The following is a 24,553-nucleotide window of genomic DNA, read 5'->3' as shown; positions in this document are numbered from 1 at the left end:
CTTTCAAACTCCCTAACAAACTGATTTAATGAAATCGTAGGACAGATTCAAAAATCGAAAACCCTAAAAGCTTGCAGGAAAGGAGATTTATAAGATAGACATTGCAAAACTTTTTTCAACTTCACACAAGCATTCTTCTTCAGCCTACTTAAAATGTGTATGAGGAATTTAAGCCATTTGACTTTTTCTGGCTCTTCATTGTCCACGTGTGTACACACTCAAAGCAAGCCTATTTATAATATGACATGTAAATTTAAATATAAACCACACTTCTGAAATTGAGAGTGAGAGCATACATTAACTGGCATACATTAAGTGTGAGTGTGTTGTAGCAGAAACGACAGCAAATACAATCACTAACTTTTATCTTAACCAAATCCGTTACAAAAACCAATTAGCTATGAAAATAAAAGAAAGATTTAACGGTTTGAAATATGACTTATAAGTTAAAAGTTGGTAAGGCTTTAAGAATGTATTAATTGATCGACATGCCAGTACAAGGAGAACCTTATCAAATAATGTGGATATGTGAAAAAGAAGTATTTGAGAAGAACCCACAAAGCTCTTTAATGACTTACATCATAATTTATTAATTAAAAAATACAACTATGTAATAAACCAAGGGTGGGCAACTTCTCTAGTCGGCGGGCCAGATTTAGGAAAATGAAGTTATTGGTGGGCCAGATTATTACATGAATAATATTCAATATTCAATGGTCGGATACAGTCGGCGGGCCAGTCAAAATCCCTTCAGTGGCCGGCCCCGGCCCGCGGGCCGTATGTTGCCCACCCCTGTTATAGACTAAACTATTGATCAATATTTTAAAATTTTGGATGTCTAAAGTCAAGTATACAGAAAAACTAAAACAAATAAACTCAACAGATGAATATCAAACAGATGAAAAAGAACTTGCAAAAAATCTTACTAGATTTAATGCAATTTGAATTTGAATTATTGCTACATGAAAAGTTGATTAATACCTTGGTACATTAAAACATGCATGTACTCATGTGTACAATGATGTACAAGTCTTTATAGATGTTTTTCTTAGCGTGATAGTACAGTTGATTATCCTAATTTTCCACGGTTTTTTTTGGATGCAGATGCTTTCGTTAGAATTCTTATGGCTCGTTCGTAAAAATCTTTTACTTCTTCGTAGTCTCCCATATCAATGATAATGAATCCAGACTCTTATATGTTCAATGTAGCAATGTTAACATGGTAAGACCTAAATACTTTTATGGATATTTCCAAAGCTTGTTTTTACAAAATCTTTTGCCCTTTCGTCTTCTCCCAAAGCAGTGTACACCACACCCAAATTGTCTTTTACCTAGTTATCCGTAAAGGTTTTCTGGATGTGCGTTAAGATTGCAAATCTCGAGCGACAAGCAAGATATAATCCCTCATAAAAATGTGTTGTCATATCTTTGTCTTTTTTTTCGCTCACTTTAAAATGAAAGGAGATCCACGCAATAACACAAAGCATGACAATCTTCTTGATTGTAGTAAGGGTCTGGTTACCATATGTATGGTGAGGGTCTGGTTACCATATGTATGGTAAGGGTCTGGTTACCAAATGTATGGTAAGGGTCTGGTTACCATATGTATGTAAAAACCTGTTGTAAAAACTATACCCAGTTGTCTGTTAAGGTTTTCTGGTTGTGCGACATGTCATATGGCACATTGTTACGATATGTTATGGCATTTGTTACAAAGGCTTTTTGGATGTGCAGCAAGATAACGACCTTGAGCGAGAAGTAAGAGATAATTCCTCAACTATACAACAGCTTCGCGAGCGTTTGCATCAAATTGACGAATCAATCGCACGAAACACTGTGAAGATTACGGATCTCGATGTCCAACGTGGTTTGCACGCACTGAAATCAATTCAAGCAAATACGCAGGTAAAATGTCACATAGAAAAGTAGATGAACACAATAAAATTGGCAAGCCACTGATGGCAAAAGTATCATGACCTTTAAGCGAGAAGCGAGATCTTAATAATGTTTTGTCAAGATCACGGTGCTATCGTTTGAATCTCCACACATCTTTGTGAACCAATTTCCAATTGTTGCACGTTGTGGGTATATTAGCATGATCAGGTCCAAATGTTATTGTTTTTCATCGTTCGTTTGAAAAATCTTTGCTTTTCAGTAATCTTCTATTCAGAGGCGAACCCAGATTGTGTACATTGTGGCAATAATATTAGTGTGGCAGTATTATTAGATCAACTTTTGTTTACTGATTAGCAACTGAACTGAATTAAAAAAGGTGTATATAAAGTTACTTTGTTTATGGTAAGATCCGAACGCTTTCATATAAATTGCTATCTGTCGTTGGTAGAAATTTTTTTCCTTTTTCGTACCCTCCCAAATCAGGGTGACCTATATCAACATTATTATTTGCTGATGGCGCAATATCAACATGGCTAGGCTTAAATGCTTTTGTTTGAATAACTTCTGCTTTTTTGTAATAATCTTTTGCGTTTTCGTATTCGCCCATATCCCTGTTAATCGAGCCCAGGTTGTTGTAGAGTGTGGCAAGATCAATATGGTCTGGTCCAAATGCTTTCGTTTGAATTTCCACCGCTCGTTCATAAGAATATTTTGCTTTTCGTACTCTCCCATATCACTCTGAACCAAACCCAGATTGTTGTTCAATGCAGCAAGATTAATATGCTCAGATCCAAATGCTTCAGTTTGAATTTCCATTGCTCGTTTGTAAAATTCTTTTGCTTTTTCGTACTCTCCATTATTACGGTAAATCCAACCCAAGTTGTTGTACGTTGTTGCAATATTAACATGGTCAGGTCCAAATGCTTTTGTTTGAATTACCATTGCTCGTTCGTAAAAATCTTTTGCTTTTTCGTACTCACCCAAATCACTGTGAACCAAACCCAGATTATTGTATGTTGTGCCGATGTTAATATGGTCAGGTCCAAATGCTTTTAATTGAATTCTCATCGCTCGTTCGTAAAAATCTTTTGCATCTTCATACTTTCCCATATCATTGTGAACCATACCAAGATTGTTGTACGTTGTGGCAATATTTACATGGTCAGGTCCAAATGCCTTTTTCTGAATTTCCAACGCTTGTTCATAGAAATCTTTTGCTTTTTTGTATTCTCCCAAAGCATTGTGAGCCATACCCAGATTGTTGTACGTTGTGGCAATATTAACATGGTCAGGTCCATAATGTTTTGTTTCAATATCAACTGCTCGTTTGTAGAAATCCTTTGCTTTTTTGTAGTCTGCTATATCATGATAAACCAAACCCAGATTGTTGTATGTTGTCGCAAAATCAGCATGGTCAGGTTCAAATGATTTTTTTTGAACTTCTAACGCTCGCTCGAGAAAATCTTTTGCCTTTTTGTACTCTCCTGTTTCCCTGTAAACCAAACCCAGATTGTTGTACGTTGTCGCAATATCAACATGTTCAGGTCCAAATGCTTTCGTTTGAACTTCCACCTCTCGTTCGTAAAAAGATTTTGCTTTCTTGTATTCCCCCATATTACTGTAAACAGAACCCAAATCACTGTATAAAGTGGCAAGATCAACATGGTCATGTCCAAATGCTTTTATTTGAATTTCCATTGCTTGTTCGTAAAAATCTTTTGCTTTTTTGTACTCTCCATTATTACGGTTGATCCAACCCAGATTGTTGTACGTTGATGCAATATGAATATGGTCAGGTCCAAACGATTTTTTTTGAATTTCCATCGCTCGTTCATAGAAAGCTTTTGCTTTTTCGTATTCTCTCATCGCATTGTAAACCATGCCAAGATTGCTGTACGTTGTGGCAACATTAACATTGTCAGGTCCAAATGCTTTCGTTTGAATATCCAATGCTAGTTCATAAAATTTTTTTGCTGTTTCGAAATCTTTCATATCATTGTAAAGCATACCCAGATTGTTGTACGTTGGAGCAATTTTAATATGTTTAGACCCAAAAACTTTCATTTGAATCTCCACCGCTCTTTCGTAAAAATATTTTGCATTGTCATTCTCTCCCATACTACTGTGAACCAAACCTAGATTGCTATACAATGAGGCTAGATTAACACTGTCTGGTCCAAATGCCTTAGCTTGAATTTCTATCGCTCGTTCGTAAAAATATTTCGCTTTTTCGTATTCTCCATTAATGCGGTTAATACAACCAAGATTGCTGTACGTTGTTGCAATATTAATATGGTCAGGACCGAAAGCTTTTTTTTGAATTTCCAAAGAACATTCGTAAAAATATTTTGCTTTTTCGTACTTTGCCATATCACTATGAACCGAACCCAGATTGTTGTACAATGTGGCAAGATAATCATGGTCAGGTTCAAATGCTCTCGTTTGAATTTCTATCGCTCGTTCATAAAAATCTTTTGCTTTTTCGTACTCTCCCATATCTTTGTGAACCAAACCAAGATTGTTGTATGTTGTAGCAATACCAACATGGTCAGGTCCCAATGTTTTCGTTTGAATTTCCATCGCTTGTTCGTAGAGATTTTTTGCTTTTTCGTATTCTCCCATATTTCTGTAAGCCAAACCCAGATTATTGTGCGCTGTGGCAATATTAATATGTTCAGGTCCAAATGTTTTCTTTTGAATTTCCATCGCTCGCTTATAGAAATATTTTGCTTTTTCGTAGTCTCCAATATTATTGTAAAAATAACCCAGATTATTGTACGTTGTGACAATATTAATATGATCAGGTCCAAATGCTTTTGTTTCAATTTCTATCGCTCCTTTCAAAAAATCCTTTGCTCTTTCGTATTCTCCCATTTTCATGTGAGCCAAACCAAGATTGTTATACGTTGTGGCAATATCAACATTGTCTGGTCCAAATGCTTTTGCTTGATTTTCTTTTGCTCGTTCGTAGAAATCCTTTGCTTTTTTGTAATCTCCCATTGTCTCATGAACCAAACCGAGATTGTTGTATGTTTTCGAAACATTGACATGGTCAGGTCCGAATGTTTTTACTTCAATTTTCATCGCTTGCTTGTAAAAATCTTTAGCTTTTTCGTACTCTTCCATGTCTCTCAAAACCAAACCCATATTGTTGCATATTGTGGCAATATCAATATGATCAGGTCCAAGTGCTTTTGTCTTAATTTCTAACGCTCGTTCGTAGCAACGTTTTGATTTTTCGTAGTCTCCTATTTCTCTGTTAACCAAACCAAGATTGCTGTACGTTGTGGCTATATCAATATGATCAGGTCCAAATGCTTTCGTATGACTTTTTATCGCTTGTTCGAAGGCATCTTTTGCTTGTTTGTACTCTCTCATTGTTGTGTGAAGTAATCCCAGATTGTTGTACGTTTTGGCAGTGTTAATATGATCAGATCCAGATGCTTTTCTTTCAATTTCCAAAGCTCGTTTGTAACATTCGTTTGCTCTGTCGTACTCTCCCATATCTTTGTAAACCATACCCAGATTACTATACGTTGAGGCAATATCATCATAGTCAGGTCCAAATGCTTCTGTATGACTTTCTATTGCTCGTTCATAAAGATCTTTTGCTTTTTCGTACTCTTTGAAATGATGGTGAACCAAACCAAGATTGCTGCACATTGTGGCAATATCACCATTGTCAGATTCAGATGCTTTCTTTTCAATTTCCATCGCTTCCTCGAGGAAATCTTTTGCTTTTTTGTATTCTCCATTCTTACGGTGCAATTCACCAAGGTTTGCGTACAAAAATGAAACATCGATAGAACTAGAACCTACAATTCTCTTTCGGATAGTTGTAATTTCATAAAGCACTTTAATGGCCAGATTATAGTCGCAAAATGTTTGTAACACATTGACAAAGAAAAGTGCAATTATCCAATTTTTTTCTTCGATTTTTCTTTTTTTAAAGATGAAAAATGTTGATTTTATATCTATCAACTTTATTTTGAAGTGCTCAAACGACGAGTTGGTTAAGAATTGTTTTAGGTGAGGAATCAATTTGATTTGATCATCTTTTTCTTTAAACTGATAAAGAGCCCATGCTACATGACTTGCAAAATCAGCTAAAGACATCTTGAAATCGTTTTCTTTTTGTTTGCAGATAAAATTTTCCGATGAGTAATAACTAACAATGGCTTCGTGTACAATGCAGTGAAGGCTGATGTCGTTGTTTTCCGATTGAAGAAACAACGAACAATGCTTTAAACAAAGACGAATGTCTTCTGCAGACTTGTTTGGATCAATGCTCTTAATAAAATGTATTACAATATCTAGTGGTAAAGGATCAAAAGATATTATTGAAAAAAGTCTGAAAACATATTCCAATATGATTGATTCTTCAGCATTTTTTTCTACAGCCAATGTAATAGCTCTCAGTAGACTTGGTTTAGATTGAGAATATGATAAATTGATCGTTTGGAAATTGGCATTCATGTTTTGTTGTTCTTCTTCATTCATCTTATCCAAATACTGCTCCAACGTAAATGTCCGATTAGTACCTTTAACATTTCCTAAGTAAGAAGCAGCACTTGCTAATGCCAATGGTTGACCATCTACTTTATCGGATAATTCTTTTAAGAATGGTTTATCAAAAGCTTGAACATCAGTGAACAAGGAGAGAAGCTGACAGCATTCTTCATCATTCATACCACCACTTATTGAAATGTGTTTGTTTAGATCTCCATCTGGGGGTATAGCATCTGTATTCTGAACGGTTACCACAATTTGTCCATTTTTCCAATCATGGTCACCAGCTTGAGGTAATAATTGATGAATTTTATCAAGTTCTGTCACGTTGTTCACCAAGATCCACCATGTTTGCCAAACGTTGAGTTGTTGCATCAGCAGTGATTTTAAGTCTTTAATTTTTTCCTCGTTAACTTTTTCTTCTTTCAAAATATTTTCAATGACAGTTTCATCATTGTTCAAACGTTGACAAAATTCAGCATACGTTTTTAAAAGAGATTCAGTATCTTTTCCATCAAGTGTCATCACAAAAGCCGTTTTACTTTTCAAATCGATCGAATTCAATATTTCTTCACAAACTTGTCTGGCTAATTGAGATTTACCGCTCCCAGGATTACCAGAAATATAGTAATATGTTAGTTTACTATTGTTGTTGCCACGCAAGCCGTGAATATCTGCTGTGATTTGCTCTACTAATTTTGCACGTTTGACGACGCCATGATTTGGTTTGCATGGAAGTACTTGAAAATAATTAAACCTACTTCGTTCAAATTTTATGTCCCTGAGTTCAGTAACAGGAAATCCTAGGCCTGTGAATGATATTTCAATATCACAAAACATTGTCTGAAATACAGTATCAGATATTTTCCCATTACTATTATGGTTAAATTTTTTTTCTGCAACATAAAGTGTATGCAAAGCAGCTCTAATGTTGGAATTGATTTTTCCTCCTATTGAGTTTGAAAACAATATTGCTTCAAATAATGTCGCACAGTCCCACTTACTGGTGTTCCCATCTTGAAACTTTGACAAAATATACTTATCGGGGGTTTTCTTTCTTGTTTTCTCAAGATTGAACAACTGTTGGCCACTAACGTTGTTACCATTCCATTGTCCATATGATCCTTTGTAATGGAAGTTCCACTCTTCGATAAATATATGGACGAGTTTCTCCTTGACAACATCAGAGAATATTTTCTTCATGAAGTAGTGATTTCTTTCTTCTCTCGACTCCATCTATGCATGAAAAATGTATTTCGTTGATGGGAAAGTTTAACATAGACTAATGTTAGCTATCTACTTATCTGATCTTGATAAAAAGATTAAATAAATATTTTTAATGCTTATAATGCATAGAGATAGAGCATTGAATAACACAAAAAGTTATTCAGTGGATAAGAAGAATTTGGACAAGTTACGAAATTCTTGGCTTGTCGTGGAATGGTTTTAGCATTGTCGTTGCGAAAGAAAGGCTATTCCCAAAGCAAAATTTTTATTGAAGTGGGTTGCAGGCAAATAAGTGTCATAGAAATGTTAAAACTATGCTTGAGGTCAACATCTTAAGAATAAATTGTGGGACATCGCCTACACGGTTTGGTGGAAATTCTCTCCTGATTACATAAACATATTGGTAAACAGCAAGGTTAGAGGAATACCCAACAAATACGTGTTACAAAAATTGTCACATATTTCGTTTAATTTGTTCTCACCATAAATAGTTATTTACAGACAAAAACATCCATATAGCTCTTTTAACAGGAAAACCTTTTCTAATTCTACATCAGATGCTGCACTTTCTAATCAAATACTGGATCTAATTTTTCCGATACTCTTTGCTTCTTCCGACACTAATAAATTAATGATTCACAAATGTTCTCACATATAGTTCAAATTTTCACAAATGTTCTCACATATAGTTCAAATGTTCACAAATGTTCTCACATATAGTTCAAATGTTCACAATGTTCTCACATATCTACGCTTAAACCCTTTCTTAACACCCAAAATAACTCCATCATACACAACCTTATTCAAGATAACATCTCTTCACCAAACCTATCTAAATCACCGAAATTCTGTCTTAAGTTAAAGACAAAACATTTATTAAAAAAACGTCTTTTTACCGAAATAGCTCTATTGAAAATATGTGTGACTCTTATTTTTATTGTAAAAATCCGTTTCCGCCGATAATTTCTAGCCAAGGGTGGCGCCAGAAGGGGGCAGGGAGAATACTAAAAAACTCTGCAGTTTGAGTTTCAAATCAGCAATGAGCATCAGATTCTGACAGTTTTACATGTATTGCGGCTATTGCCTTTGATAAATCACCATCAGGCGTCTGGACAAGTAATGATGTAAGGAATTCATTGTGGTCAAGGGAGCAAACAGGATTTGGTTATCGTAGTGAATAGGTTCAACGCTTCGTTTCCAAAGTGTAGAATTGTTCTCTGAACATCAAATAATCAAATAGAATGATTCACCGAAGTTATAACTTACTCGTGCATTATTAATATTGCCTCTTATAAAGTAAATGGTTTGAACCCGGGAGTATCGTTACATGTTTGTAAATGTAAATATACAAACATGTAACTGGACGATCTACATTTACAAACATTGCAGACTGGACGATCTACATTTACAAACATTGCCTCTCATGTTTATAAATTATTTCCTAGTACACAAAAGGTTCATTATATACATGCTGTCAAAAAGAAATGCTCCCCAGGAAAAAAGTTTAACAGGGTAACATTGAAATAAAGTGCCAAAACATAAGATTCAAGTTAAACAAGAAAAAAATAATACTATATCTAATAACTAATGCAACCTCCTCTAACTTTGATTACAGCTTTGTATAGGTTAAATAAGATGTTCAATATGTTTATACAGCTTTGGGTAAACAAATAGTCTTTCTGGGTTTACCTTAATGCTAATCTAAGCTCAAAAAATCACGCTTTTGTATTGTAGACAAAACTTATACATAGCAAACGAACGAAACATATATTTTAATTCAGCTTTTTAGCTACAATTTTTTAATGGTGTTTTATCTAATTAGATATTTTTGAAGTTTTGCTTTTGTTTAAATCATTACTTAGAGACCTTTGTACGAGGTGTTTTCATAAGTTTACTATCAGTTACTGCCACTCATACCTTTGCATCCAAAATGTTAACTTTGCAGAATGTGATTTGCGTATTGCATGCAAGAGCAAAATCAAAACTCGCAGCTAGCTATATCAGAAGCATAAAATTTACTTTAATGAAATTGGAATCAACACACATGAAATTACTCCTTATTTTAGCACAAGGGAAAATTTACTGTGCATGCAAAAAAGGGAGAGGAGAGTTACTGATCAATGTATACAGTTGCTAAAGCTCTTTCATACTTATGGTATTTTGAATCCAATTTTGCCTTCCTTTGTAAACATGCTATCAACATTGCCTGTACATGATAAAATAACAGAAATCATTTAGCTTAGAACCAATCAAATTTTGGCCTCCGGTTTTACCGATTTGCTCTCGAGTTCTCCCAAAGGTTTCCTCAGTTCGCACGAGTCTGCGCAAACACAAGGGATATCTATATTTTTTGAGTGCCTCTAAAACAATTTTGTTTTCTATGAATATCAAATCTTTGCATAAAGTACATGCAAATAATGAGTTTTAATTGATGCCATAGCTCAACTTTTATAGCAGTTTACTTAGGCTGGGTAAAGCACTGCAGAGGGATGTGTGGGAAATGGAACGAGTATTTTTATGACGTCACGCAAAGCATTAGTATGCGCAAATTCTATTATTATCGCATTAGCATCTTGATACACAATGTGAACTATTTCATCAAAAAGGCGGTTATTGTGCGTATAAGGCCAATCTTGAAGATGTTGTATGGTAAATTCCGTTTTCAACCATGAAACTTCTTAAGAGAAGACAAAATTGAATGGATTTTGTCAATTATGTTTCGAGCAGACACAGTCATCTACAACCCGCAATACAAGAATCCGAAAAATGATGTAATACAATATTTATAATAGCTACCAGATAAACAAGTGAGGATTTAATTATGCATGGTTCAAATCAAAATATGACGCATTTGCGAACAGTAATATCTTCATCCTCGGTGGCGGAACACAATATTTTTAAGTTTTTCTGCTTCTTCGATTTCATTACTTGATCCTCATCTGCAAATGTTTGTTTTACTTGATGTATGATGTACGTTTATTTCTGATTTGTGTTCATATCAAAGTATGCGCAAATTTGAAATATGTTGTTAATGTTAAGCAATACGCGCAATGTGTTTTTGTTCTAGAGGGTTGTTAATGTTAAGCAATACACGCAATGTGTTTTTGTTCTAGAGGGTTGTTAATGTTAAGCAATACACGCAATGTGTTTTTGCTCAAGAAGAACCTTTAATTAATTTGTCGTACTTCAATGCTTTCTCTATGCTCATTGTCAAACTGCGCAACCTTTACAAAATAGACAATGCCCTGTAGATAATAATACCCTTTTCTGATACATCCCTTAAATCACAAAGCTATAATATTTCATTAGATTAAACGCAAACTTTTGAATCGACATACCTTGACTGTCGTTGATTAGCGATGTGAAATACTGCTGAGAATATTGATGCATTCCAACAAGACGTCAGAAAAATCTCAATACTCTCTTTGCTAGCATCAGGAATTTAGAATTTGATATGAACCATTTGTTTTCAACTAAAGTTACATGACGTCATTTTCTACTTAAGTACTCTCTGCTGTCTGTCGAATTGTCTTCAGTATTTTATTCAGATAAACACGCACCTGACAAATAATCTATAATGTAATCTATAATGTAATCTATAATGTAATCTATAACTATTATGGCTTTATTTGACTATAAATTTTGCATTTTGTTATTTCATTGCAAAATTTATAGTCAAGTAAGGCCATAATAGGTATAGATTACATTGTGATGCTCCGTTTCTGCTTACAATCATCTTTTTTTCCTTATTTACCTGACAGCAGACTAAAATAATCCCAGGATTATTTTAAGTTATTTTAAAATACAATTACATTGCTTTCACATTTTGTTGAGCAAATTTTGTAATATTTGAGACTTTGAATGAGTAAATTTTGCATGTTAGTGCATATGACTTAAATGTCTGGTAAGTAATAGCAAAAACAAATATTTTGTATTAGCCAAGTGTGAAGGTTTTAAATTGCTCTGGTACTTGGTATGGTAAATGGGATAAAATCTTTAGTTTGTCTTTCATATACACAGTGAAGCAGCCGGCTCGCTCATTTGGCATGGCTATTTACAATTTTTTTCTGTATTCTCTCTCCGTGAAAATATTAATCGAGAAATGAATAGTGAAAATTATATGGCAGTACCAAAGCACTGGGTTGCATATAATTTGAAGACAACTGACCAAATTAATCATGTGAAATCTCCCTACTTCCTACAAGCAGTCGCATTAGACCATTTGCATATTCATTCGAAATCTTTCAATCATGTTAGATCGATCAGACATGGTACTAAATAATACATTTTGATCAAGTTTACAAATTCTTGTCAATGTTTAATAATTGATAAAGTAAAACATCAGTTCTAATGGTTCTGATGCTACCTCATATGATATTCTATGCCAATGCATGTCAACAGTTCCGGTGTGAAAATTCTTTCGCTTAAGTCGTATGAATTGTATTAATTAAATATTTAATCCATTTTTAATGGTATTGATTTCTTTTAAAGTACGTCCGTTTTCTAGAGGTTAGAGAAACATTTCATATATGACTATTATGTTATTTTTAAGTGAAATATAAAGTCTCGATAGTTAATTAATCCCTGTTTAAAAAGTGCAACTCTATATCTTGGTTGATAGTTTAGACATCCGTTCCCAGTTATTTAGCTTTAGGCACAGCCCACGTGTTGCCGTCATGGTCAACATTAAATCAGTTTAAATTGTCTCTCCAAGATTAATGGCATGCATAAAACTCCCGCATGCCTAGAATACATTGTAGTTTAAAATCACTGCTCATTAAGCGCAATGCGTTAAGTCTCCTCACGTGTCTTAATTTTTCTAAAAACTATAATTTTTTGAACACTTTAGTCGAACTCACAAGCCTCCACCATTCCCTATTTTTGTTGCCAATGTAAATGGCTACCGGACAAAAAATTAAAGAATACAGCTTCCTAACCAATTTTTATCGACCAGACATGTAAGGACGAGATGTTGATATTCTACTCTTAACTTTCAAGCGTTTTTTCTATCTAGAATATGTCAAATAAACAAGATGTCTGTTTTTGAAACTTGTCTATGTTGTATTTTGTAAAGTTTTGAGTTTGTCCAAGTTATTAGACTTTATTGGCGTTAAAAATTTAACGCATATATTTTACGAAAAAAGTGCAATAATGAATTATTTTGGAAGAAGAAATACACCACAACCGTAAAGTACCTTTGCTCAGGTCTATTCAAACCGTGACTTTGAAATAATCTTTGAAAATAATTGAGCAAAAGTGTGTGTGCAATTTATATGAAAAGATTTGTTTCATGCCGTCCATGTTGCTATGACGACAATAATAAACGATCAATTAAAAATTTAATCAAAAGAACACAAAAATAACGACTTTTTATTCAACCACAATATCATTAAATTACGCTAGAGATTGTGTAAATCAAATTCTTTACAAGCCAACAATTAAAGAAGGATAACTTGAAGCAAATGAAATGAAATGAAAATTTCACTGTAGAAAGCATTGTCTTTTCTTTTTCTTATCAAATGTTTAGTTGAGGATAAAGCTTTTGTTTGTGGCAACTTGTTTCTTTTTTGACTTCATCAAAACTTCATCTGTTGTTTAGCTGTATTTATATCTGTTGTATTGTTCGACAGGTCTTACTTTTCAATTTCATCAATTAATTCTAAACTATATTTAGAGAAAAAATTTTGCTTCCTTTACTTTCTTGCATCTCAATTTAACATGAAGGGCATATGGAACTGAAGTGCTTCCCTTTCGATTCAGAGATTAATTATTGCTGAATCATAAAAATTGTAAGTGTCGGATGACTTCAAAGGTGAGAAGTTCTTGATACATACATGTAACTGTAAGTGACAATTTGTCCTTGCATGTCTGGTCGATAAAAATTGATTAGGAAGCTGTATTCTTTGATTTTTTGTCCGGTAGCCATTTGCATTGGCAACTAAATTAGGGAATTGTGGAAGGTGGGGCTTGTGTGTTCGACTTAAGTCTTCAAAATTAAAATAATAGTTTTTAAAGAAATTAAGATAAACGAGGAGATTTAACGCATTACCTTTAGTCAGCAGTGATTTTAAACAACAAATTATTCTTGGTATGCAGGAGTTTGTATGCATTTCATTAGTCTAGGAGACAATCTAAACTGATTTTGATGTTGATCATGACGTCAACATCTGGTCTGTGACTAATGCCAAATCACTGGGAAGAAATTTCTAAACTATCAACCAAGATAAAGAGATGCACTTTTAACACAGCGATAAATTAACAACTGAGACTTTATATTTCACTTAAAAATAACATAATAGTCATATATGAAATATAAAGGGTATATAAAACCGAGCTGCTTCCCTTTTGAATCAGCCAACATTTAGAACTTGAATGATTCAATATTTATAAGCTGCTGACTGATCCTCTGTAATCAGCGCAAACGCATTGATTTGGACAAGTGCTATAGTGGCAATACATATGTTTTATTGTATTCAATTGCGATTACGGATCTTCCGACATTAATTATTGATGAATCATATAAATTGTACGTATCGGATGATTTCAAAAATGAGAAGTTTTTTGATACACTCAATATAACTATGTATGTGTTGGATGTGGAGCAAAAGAACCATAAAATTTTTGATAGGACTAAAAAAGTGATTGTAGAATAGGTTATCAATCATACTAATTTCCTTTGTTGTCAAGCCAAGCACGTGCGAACTTATATATGTGCATAAAAACACGATTGTATTTACAACCACGAAAATATTATATTCATATACCAATATATGTATATATTGAAAAGATTTATACAGAAAATGCATGAGAAATTTTCCACAAATTTTTGTCGAAATTTCGGAAGTGTTGCAGCCTGCTTCGCCTCTTTTCCACACTTCTAACGGGCATCCTAAATATCTACAGTTTTAACTTGCTATTTGCTATGGTTTACACCGCTATACGTTATTAACCATAATATTTGCGCAGCTTGATGACTATTTTAATTATGCCAATTTAACGCTTCACGGAGACGACAGACAATTTATTATATGTCATTTAATTTAGAACTATTGGGTTAGCGCTCTTTACTTAAAACAGTTCTTTTAAGAACTGTCATCTTATTAAATTACTTTTACCATTCACTATGGTATTTGATATCTTTAGAACTATTTTCAGATTTGTCACCACGACAAAGTCTCTATTTTATAATGTATGATTTAATGTGCGTACAATTTATTAACTCCAAAGATGGTCAAATATTTCAAGAATGTTCCATCTGTCGTCTTAACATGATGCAAAAATTATTTTTACAGCCAGAAATATTTCGTTTACAGAAATTTTGACCCAATAACTTAACTAAATACATACAAACAACATAACGGCGAAAGTTCCTCACTGTAAAATAATAAAGAAACAAATTCATCTCGAAAAATGCACAGTAAACAATACAACTTTTGAACTATGCAATTATTAATTACATGAACCATTAAGTCTGTAATTGATGATAGTGTTAGATGGCTATAAAAGAATCGGAATGTGAAAAGAAACGTAAAAGCTATTAAGTTGCAAAGTTGATGGTTTACTTGTAGCTTAGTAGCTTGGTTTATTAAACTGAGATCATTTCAAACTGTAACTGCTGTACTCCAGTAAGAAGGTATGTGTATTTTATGATATGCTGTCCTGTCCAGATTGACGAGAATGCTCATGTCAACTTTAATTGGTTTTATTTATTCAGTTGCACAATTGTTAAATTTATGCAAGCTTACGACTTCATAGTTTTTCAAGTAACCATTTCTGATGACGCTCCATTTGTAAATTTTGTTAACAATAGCATGAACTATCGTGATTAACTTCTTTGTGTTTGATTTTGATTGATAAACATTAATTTTTCACCTGGATAGTAGCTTGAAACATGCATTAAAGTAAAGATTGCCACAGTATGTCTGAGCCTGGCTATGTGCTGAACCTTTATAGCAAATTTAATTTTTATATGTCTGTTCATAAGTTTTAACTCTTTATCAAATTTCGTAATTCTTCAAAGGCTGCATATGAACTATTGTTATAGCAAAGTCAAAACTTTACACTAATAGCTCTCAACCAAAGATAAACATTTTCTATTTAAAAGCCTCAAAATAATTAAAATGAACCAATGACAGTATCCACAACATGCATTGCTAATTATAACATCTAAATGAGATTTCATATAGATACGTTGTTTGTAAATTTTATTTTTTTTCGCTCAACAACTATAAAATGTAGTTTCACACCAATAAAGTTCCTAGACATGATTAAACAAAAAAAATGCGAAGTATTCAACATTGTATGATGAAACTTTATGTAAAATAGCAGTCAACTCAAAATAAGCAGTATACTCCAACGCTTTAATCAAAGAGAAAGTATTTTTCGTTGCATATGTGAAAAGACCCCGTCTCTGATCATAATATGTCTCCATAAAAGCTAAAACATTTTATTTTAATGTTTTTGTTGTCTACTAAATTACACAAACCTAATTGTTGGCGATGTTCATGTTATACTGTAATAAGAAAAGTTGTCTTGTTGATTTATTTGTAAAAGACATCTTTGAAATTTAAAATAGACTGGTCATGTCCACATAGTGAGGGGGAGGCAGGTGAGACTGACCATTTTGCCCCTGGCTCGATCCTGTAAAGGGATCCCTCACTTGAGAATATACTAGAAATTAAGACAGCAACCGTAATTCGTTATTTCTAGACAATTTTTTTTTAAATCATTAGGTTACGGAGCACAAAATTTTGCTTTTGGCCCCAAATTTTCTCTCAGTGGCTCTGCGACTGGTTAGGAAACTTTGAATGAGAGTAAGAATAAAAGCTTTAGACTTGTATTTCTATCCGGTGTTAGAAATATGTCTTTTTTAAATACAAATAAAAATGAAATGAGAAAAAGACTGCCGGCTCTTAAAGACTAAGTCACTTCAATTGAAATTTCTGAATTGTGAATTATAAAGCGCTGTCTGTTAATTCCTGAAAATCTATAAAAAGCAAAAGAGAACTTTACATACTGAAATCTAAACGGTAATTTTCAAAACGATGTCAAATAATTTTGCAAAATAATTTAAAAAAAAAATCGTGATCAATAACAAAATTATTTCTTAAAAAGTTTCAATTACTTGGTGTTCCTAATTAAATCAATAATTTAGAGTTGAAACATTCATTGTTGCAATATAAGTAAAGATTTCGTCTGTAGCTAAGATGTTTATCACTGCAGTAAAACTGCTCAACATCATTAATGAATATAAAGATCTATGTCAATGGAAGTATGGCAATAAATCAGATTTTCGGTCTTTAGAAAATCAAGCACGAATTATTTTTTATAACTTTGCTATGTATTGAGATGATAAACTTAGTTTGCTGACTCATTGCATGCGTCGTTGTCAAAATTCTTCAAATGTTGAATATTTATTGTTTACATTAAAATAATAGATTGCACATTATATCAAAGTTATAGCTATGTACATCTTTACATGACAAAACTACACTCAGGATTCGAAACAACTTCTGAAGTTTCAAAATAATTGCTTTACTATCAAATATTACATAATTTTAAGCGCTTAAATTTTCAGTTTTGTTAAATACGTTGCTACAACATAACTTGCTTGGCTCGTAAGACTTTGTTTTGCAAACGGTTTTCGTTTATCAAACAAAAATAAACTCATATAAAGTCGAAATTTTCATCCCTTGATCGTGCAAGCTATATCTTCAAATGAGTTTGAGTTGCCGCGGTTACTGTTGTGCACAACGTGCAATAAAAGCTTAAGCTTGTCAGTCTCACACGTAAAATAGCTATAATTAGCCATTCTTATGCAGATCTTGTAGATAAGAGCATTCTATTGTTCATATGTTTCTTAACATTAATACCAAATTTGGTCATAATAAATAGATAAAGATTTAAAGTTGCTTGACATAAACACCAATAGTCCAATATATATAATAATTGAATACTGGATGCATGGTTGCTTAAAGCAAATGTCAGTAGGGTTAATAAACAAGCGATTATATTTCTTTTTAAAAAGAGAATAAATTGAAATAATAGCTTGTATAAACATTTTATAGCTGAAAACCTTGTGAGAAGGCTAATTTTAAAAGCAGTGATAAGATGGATTTAAGAATTCTATTAACCTGTATATAGAATCATCCCCTTCCCAGTTTTCTCCTAACGTTTTTATGAATGCATTCAAAATCTTCTGTGTAAGATTACATCTACGTCAAAATCATTAGTAACAGATGTGATTAATGAAATTTGTTTCAATTTTGAGATGTAATTTGTATCATAGACAAATTCTTCAACAGATTGTCAGGTCTCACGGGCATAAAGCATCTTTAATTTTCATCTTTTGTTTAGAATTTTTGCGCTTAAAAAAATAAGATATAAAAGATAAAAAGTGCAAGTATCGAGCATATCAAGTACAGGCCTTCGTCATTGTTAAAGTTAGAAAAACGAGACTGTGAAGACCACAAGATAAGGTATTTTGCATCGTGTATCATTTTGTGTATTGGGAAGAGAAATTATATATTATTTTTACATCATCGTACATTTAATACAATGTTACATATCATGTTTTAGAAAAATATAGCTGTGACTAAAACGTTAATCAGACAATCATAAGTTTTAAATTACTGTAGCATCACTAAATATTTCTGAACTTCCTTCAGAATACCACTTTATCGTTTGATATAAAGACATCGAATTGCACTTCTTTGTATCTAATCAAGAAAACTATTGTCTTTTATTCAAAAGTAATGCATGGATAACTTTAGCTTTAAATATCGGGGTGTGCCCACTTTGAAGGACTGGGACATATTTTTTAACACCAAAAAAATAGTCCACACAGTTATTCTTTTTTTTGGAGAATTGGGCTGAAAAAGTTCTTGGTTCTCCCATGGGCAAAAACTACACTGAAAGCCTTGGATACAGATTCAGAATTTGAGAAAGCAGAGTTAGCAGACAATAAACACTTCTATTAGATCAAGGGCTTATGAAACAAATAACTATCCTAAATATTGATTTAATAATAAGTGAATGTTATATCTATCGTTACATGTTGAATGTTCTTTGCCTGTAAGTGCTTTCCATATTCCTCTTAATAACGAGGCTAACGATAAAAACGTGCTAAATGAAAAATGGGAGTGCAGCTCAAACATAAAGTTATAAAGTTATACAAAGACATATCTTTATAAAAGTTTATATATAATTGTAATCGAGGTGTTTTTGAGAAAATTCCACCTCTGTTCAGCCGGTACACTTCAGTAGTTAAAATCAAATATTGATTCAGAGCTTTTAAATCGAAGTTTGACATTGTATCCATATCACTTCGGATAAATTTGTTTTATTTTTTTACATTAGAGCATTTCGACTCCCTAAGCATAGTGAAATTTATTACATAGAATTACAGCAATTACCATAAATGATGCTACACTATGACTGATCTCTGAGACGTAACTGCTATGAGCTCTAGTTGGCAAAAGTCATGGACACCCAAGCAATCAGCTTGCAATAAAAAAAGGGGGGGGGACACCCTTAACGATGTCATGAAACTAGAGAAAAAAATGTAAGTTTGTATTTCAGAACGTCATAGCACTATGAATTTCATATTTCTCATTCAAAGTCGGCATTCGTGAATTCGTATTCTTGGAAGAAAATTGAAAGCACTATTTGGTATTATTCTGTATGGATATAAAAATCAGTAAAAATTGTGTTCTATCAACTATAATTTTAAGAAAATGGTTATGTTATCAGAATTTGTAAGGGGGAGGGGGGAGGCACGACATCCTGGAAGCACTACAGGAAGTGTGGTTCAAATTTACGCCACTGATTGGTCTATTATCATTCAACATAAAACTTTATGATTCTTCTCGTTACAAAATAATATTTGCAACATTTTCTTTATTAAAAATTAAGGAAGTCACACTTAACACACACTTTCCAAGACAAAGTCAGACAAAACGACAATTTACACAGGGATATTTCGACTTTTTTGTGGCTATGTTTATGGTGTTCTATTTTACATGATGAAGTATAAGAAATATTGAGAAATAATAATTTTAGAAAAGGCATTAATTCTCAATAGAAATAATTTTTCTTTCCTACATTGAATGTTTAATTTTTGCAATCCTCAATTTTCTATTTATAGGTACTGGACAAATTTTGAAACATGAGTACAAGTTTTTTGAAACTTTTCCTTTTTCTTATGGCTGTTTTTGTCAGTTCAGGTAGTGTTGAAATTTATTTGTTAATTAGATTTAACTTGTTTATCAAAGAGTGTCAGAAAATTTTAGCACAATATATTAATTTTTAACTTATTTATGATTGCATGTTGATATTTAAAAATTCATACAGTCTTATAGGCTCTTAAACCAAGCGCCTTACAATATTTTGAAAGTGGTTTAAGGGGGGGGGGACAGTAAAAATTGAAGGGGAGCATAACTGTCATTCGAACAAGATAGGAAATATTAAAAATAATATTTTAGGTGAGCCAAGGCTCCCCTTCCGGATACGTTACTATGTTGCTACTTATAAGTTTCAAATTGCACGGTATAAAACCACATAAATTTTTTAAAGAAGAAGTAAATGCAGCAGAAAAGTTCATCATTAAACAAAATAATTCATGCTTATCTCAATTAAACAATGCCATATTAGGAAAACCATTTTTTATATTTTTCAGTCGAATCATCTTGCCTTGATGTTGTTGCCAACCAATGTCGTTATCAATATAAACAAGTTGGTTGTTACAAGGATCAGCATAATGATCGAGTCTTACCTGAATTGTTGATATCTGACCGAGATGTAACCAGTCATGTGTATAGTGGTATTAAGATCGACTGGAAGAATTTCAATGAATATTTGCCACGGTTTATTTGCCGTTGTGCAGTAGCTGCCAAAAGAAAGGGAAGTACTCACTTTGGAATGCAGTTCTGGGGTAAGGTTAAATAAACTATTTTAAGAAAGATGGATTTGAAGAAGTCGGTTAGAAAGAAAAGTACGATGCCCTTTAATTAGATCAAACTCATTCACTGCTAGATCTGCAGTGGATTTCAATCACTACCAGAAAATATTTCAAGGCACCCTATGCAATGCTGTTTGGCTCACAGGATGCAAAAGTGATTGACTTTCTTGCATTTATGCCCGTGCTACCGAACATAGACATTAACCTTTAGTGCACAGTTCAATTTTTCACTTTAAATTGATTGGTTTCTTTATTGCTCAATGCACTTGCTATTGTGCAATAAAGGTTTAAAAGAAGTAGCTAAGAAAAGTGAGAAAGAATCATGGTGTTAGGATATAAGACATTAAGGAAAGGAGTTACGAAAAATAAGATAGAAAAAATGAGATTGAAAAAGAAGATAAGAAAAAGAAGTAGGTAAGATTAGTTAGGTTAGAAAAAATGAAAAGAACGAAAGAATAGATGAAAAGCTGGAAATGTAAGGTCGTAAAAAAAACTCAAGTTTTTTAAATTTGCTAATATATGAAAGCTAATGAATACTGTAGAAAAAAACCCGTGTTCTCAAAATCTCCTATTTTCCCTTCCATAGACTCTCACTAACAGATGCTTTTCTCAAAAATGCCATAGAAACACATCACTGTTTTATCACGTGTACAGAGCTACTTTATTATTAATCACTAAAACATCCTGAATGGCATCGTGATGAAAAACTGCAGTACTTTATGTAAATGTTGCTGTACTTGAATCTTTTATCTTGGACTTTTGTCCGTGGACTTTGGACTTTTGTCTTTTGGCTTGGACTTTTATCTTTTAAAATTGATTTTTAACTTGAACTTGCAAAAATATGCACCTCAGTAAACAAAGGTCCAAACAAAAATTTAGAAATGGAGCCCAATATGAATAGATACTAAATAATGAAATTCTTTAGGTGAATGTTGGGGAGGACAACTAACAAAAGATCTAAAAAATCTTCAGAAGGTAGAGGAAGGATGTTTTGATTTGAAGTATAAAAAATGCGATAACTCAAAACATTGTATTGGTGCTGAAAATCGAAACTATATCTACGAAGTATGTAAGTGGCTTTCATACTTTCTGAGTTGCAAAAACATACTAGTGAGAATAGCTATCCTTAGCTATCCTTAGCTATCCTTAGCTATCCTTAGTGATCTTCTGTGCTCTTTTATGATATTACATTGTTCGTCATAATCCTTCTTGTTGAAATAACTTGCCAAAATTTTAACGTTACATTTATCAACTATTCTTTTTCAGCTTCATGGCCATATAAATTGGAGCGTCTTGGTTGCTATAGAGATAATATGGATCCCCGTCCAATGGAAAAATACATTCTAACTGCTCGTGATGAGTCTCATGGTTCTTACGTTGGATATAACATTGATTGGCATAACTTTGGCACTTATCTTCAAAAGTTTGTATGCCATTGTGCAGAGGAGACTAATAAATTGGGATGGAACACTTTTGGTATTCAATATTACGGTAAGCTAGCAATTAAAAAGTGTCAAAATAATTGATAAGTTTTGAATATCATTACATTGAAAATGAAATGGTTTCTGTGCTAATATAGACTTACGCTGAATACGATTTGTTTTGTTTGCTAAGGCTCATCTTCTTTCCTTCAGGCGAGTGTTGGACAGGAAATCGCGCAATGTCGACCTATTATAAAGATGGCAAAGCAACAACATGCATCGAAACATCTTACAAAAGTTGTGCTCATTACGATCCGCTCTGCAGTGGAGTGGGCGGCTCAAACTTTGTCTATCGCATTGTTAAAGGTGAAGCAATTAACTAACTTTTATTTGAATTCATATGTTGCATAAAAAGAAGTTAGAAATTTTTGATATTGTTTCAAAAGGTAACCATAACATTGAAAATATTTCCTATGTTTGTACAAGCAAGTAGCCTTCTTCTAATGTTTTACAGCCCTGCTTGTTCACTTCAGTATTGAAATTACATAACTATTCAACTGTCTCGAAATATTTTGTTTTACTTTGAGTGAAATCAAAGAAAAATAAGCAAAACAGGAAAAATAAAATGGGTTAGGTACACAACAGTAATATAACTGTTGCTATGATTTTTTCACTCGAAGTTTTAAATGTCAAAAGATTGGTTTTGCTACTTTCATAGGTAAAATATACACGTCATCTTGAATGCTATTTGATCCCTGTAGCTTATTTTGTATTTTGCTTTCGGTGTATTTGATGAAATTTTTGGCATGCAACCGTTTTCCAGAGTTAAAGAAAACATACATAGTATCAATAGAGTTAGTAAATTATTCTTTTGTGTAAGATCTCCAGAATCTATGCCGACGTGCAATCGGTGCAAAGTAAGTATGAGCTACCAAGTCTAGAATCTTGTTGTCTATACTAATAAAACTCGCTTTAAAACTCAAGAGACAATAGTGCAGTCTACCCTTCAGCAACTGCTTAAACATATTTCGGATCCTGTCAATGAGATTTTTGAAATAAAATATTTTTCTGCACAACTTAATAATAAATAAAGTTTTTAAAAAAACATGCTCACAATATATAAAATTTTTTCTATATCATTGATTTCTCTTTTCTAGCTGAACAAGCTGCATGTGAAATATCCTATGAGTCTGTTGGCTGTTTTGAAGGAAAGCCAGAAACAGGAGCTTTGAATGAGTTAATCATTGATGACATCAACCCATTGAGCAGCAAATTTTCTGGGATCAATGCTACCGATTATGAAGACTGGGATGAGTACATAGAACGATTAGTCTGCCGTTGCGCACAAGAAAGCAAGGCGCGTGGATACAAAGAATTTGCAATCCATAAAAAAGGCAAGATTATTATTTAGTTTTTAGTATTTTAAGAAGATTTCAACAACTAATTTTGACAAGGCAAAAGTTTTATCAATACAAAAAATTTCGTTTTGTACATGGTTGTATGCATGGTTCATACATAGTTGTATAGATCGTTGTGTAGATGGTTCATACATAGTTGTATAGGTCATTGTATACATGGTTCATACATAGTTATATAGATCGTTGTGTACATGGTTCATACATAGTTATATAGATCGTTGTGTACATTGTTCATACATAGTTATATAGATCGTTGTGTAGATGGTTGTTTGGGTAGTGGTGTACATATTTGTATAGATAGTTGGTTGTATACATAGTTGTAAACTACTACATGACGCTGATCGTCATCACATGGTTTTACACATATTGTCTGCGTTTTCATGATCTATTGTAGAAGTAGAAGTATTCTTAACATGCAACCATTCTCTCAAGAATTACCAAACAAAAACATTCAACTAGGCCCCCCAAAGTCCACAATAGCGCTGATGAAATATTCGTATGTAAAAGACCTCCAACTTGGTTTATTCTGAAAAGATCCATACACTACTGCATGACGCTATATGTCAAAGTGTTCGTATTTACGTAAGATTAATCTTTCAGGTCTATGCTTCAGTGGTTCTGGAAATTCAACAACCTATGAAAATGTCGGTGAAACAGAACAGTGCTATCACAAGGAAAAGGAAAGCCAAGGTAATGATCACAAAGAAAAGAAATGTGAAGAAGAACATCACAGTACAAAATTATGCTACGGTGGAGGCAAAACTATTTTTGTCTACAAACTTATCGAAGAAAACAACAACTGAAAGTCTTCTTGACTTGTCTAATTTGCACCAAAAGGTTCGTATTTTTGAACTGTAGAATTTTTGAAAACGTTGCACCTAAATAGATTATTAATGAATTTTCACAACCTTAACTTGTCAAGTCTTGACTCATTTAAAGAAAGCCGAATAGCTCCTTCTGTCTTGCACGTTACAAAAAATGTCTTTGCGTTAAATTTGGGAAAAATGTTTCAACTTTTACTCGTTTTTATACACTTCACTTTCTAAATTTGCATGATCAAAATAACCATGAAATCAAAAGTTCATATTGTATAAAACTTATGTTTCGGCAAACCTGTAGACATA

At 33.0% G+C, this 24,553-nt stretch overlaps 2 protein-coding genes across 2 annotated transcripts; one reads left to right on the top strand and one right to left on the bottom strand.

The window, feature by feature from the left end:
- Positions 1-1,069: 1,069 nt before the first annotated feature.
- On the bottom strand, positions 1,070-11,060 carry LOC124454783 (tetratricopeptide repeat protein 28-like). The gene is made up of 4 exons (XM_047005536.1): positions 10,971-11,060; positions 4,662-7,641; positions 2,838-4,409; positions 1,070-1,191 (listed from the first exon to the last, which is right to left on the bottom strand). Exons 2-4 carry the CDS (start codon positions 7,639-7,641, stop codon positions 1,070-1,072), a joined length of 4,674 nt encoding a protein of 1,557 aa, XP_046861492.1. The 5' UTR covers positions 10,971-11,060.
- A 6,643-nt stretch (positions 11,061-17,703) lies between these two features.
- On the top strand, positions 17,704-24,232 carry LOC124454782 (the record flags this gene model as incomplete). Its single annotated transcript, XM_047005535.1, has 5 exons — positions 17,704-17,734; positions 20,366-20,563; positions 22,225-22,377; positions 23,169-23,405; positions 24,030-24,232. Coding segments are annotated over 5 exons (822 nt in total), but the record flags the coding sequence as incomplete, so codon positions are not given.
- Between the last annotated feature and the right edge of the window lie 321 nt (positions 24,233-24,553).

The sequence above is a fragment of the Xenia sp. Carnegie-2017 genome, unplaced genomic scaffold (assembly GCF_021976095.1).
Source record: "Xenia sp. Carnegie-2017 unplaced genomic scaffold, XeniaSp_v1 HiC_scaffold_3, whole genome shotgun sequence".
In the NCBI taxonomy this organism is placed as follows: domain Eukaryota; kingdom Metazoa; phylum Cnidaria; class Anthozoa; order Malacalcyonacea; family Xeniidae; genus Xenia; species Xenia sp. Carnegie-2017.
The sequence above is the reverse complement of the archived record's forward strand: the minus strand, read 5'-3'. Positions and strand labels throughout refer to the sequence as shown.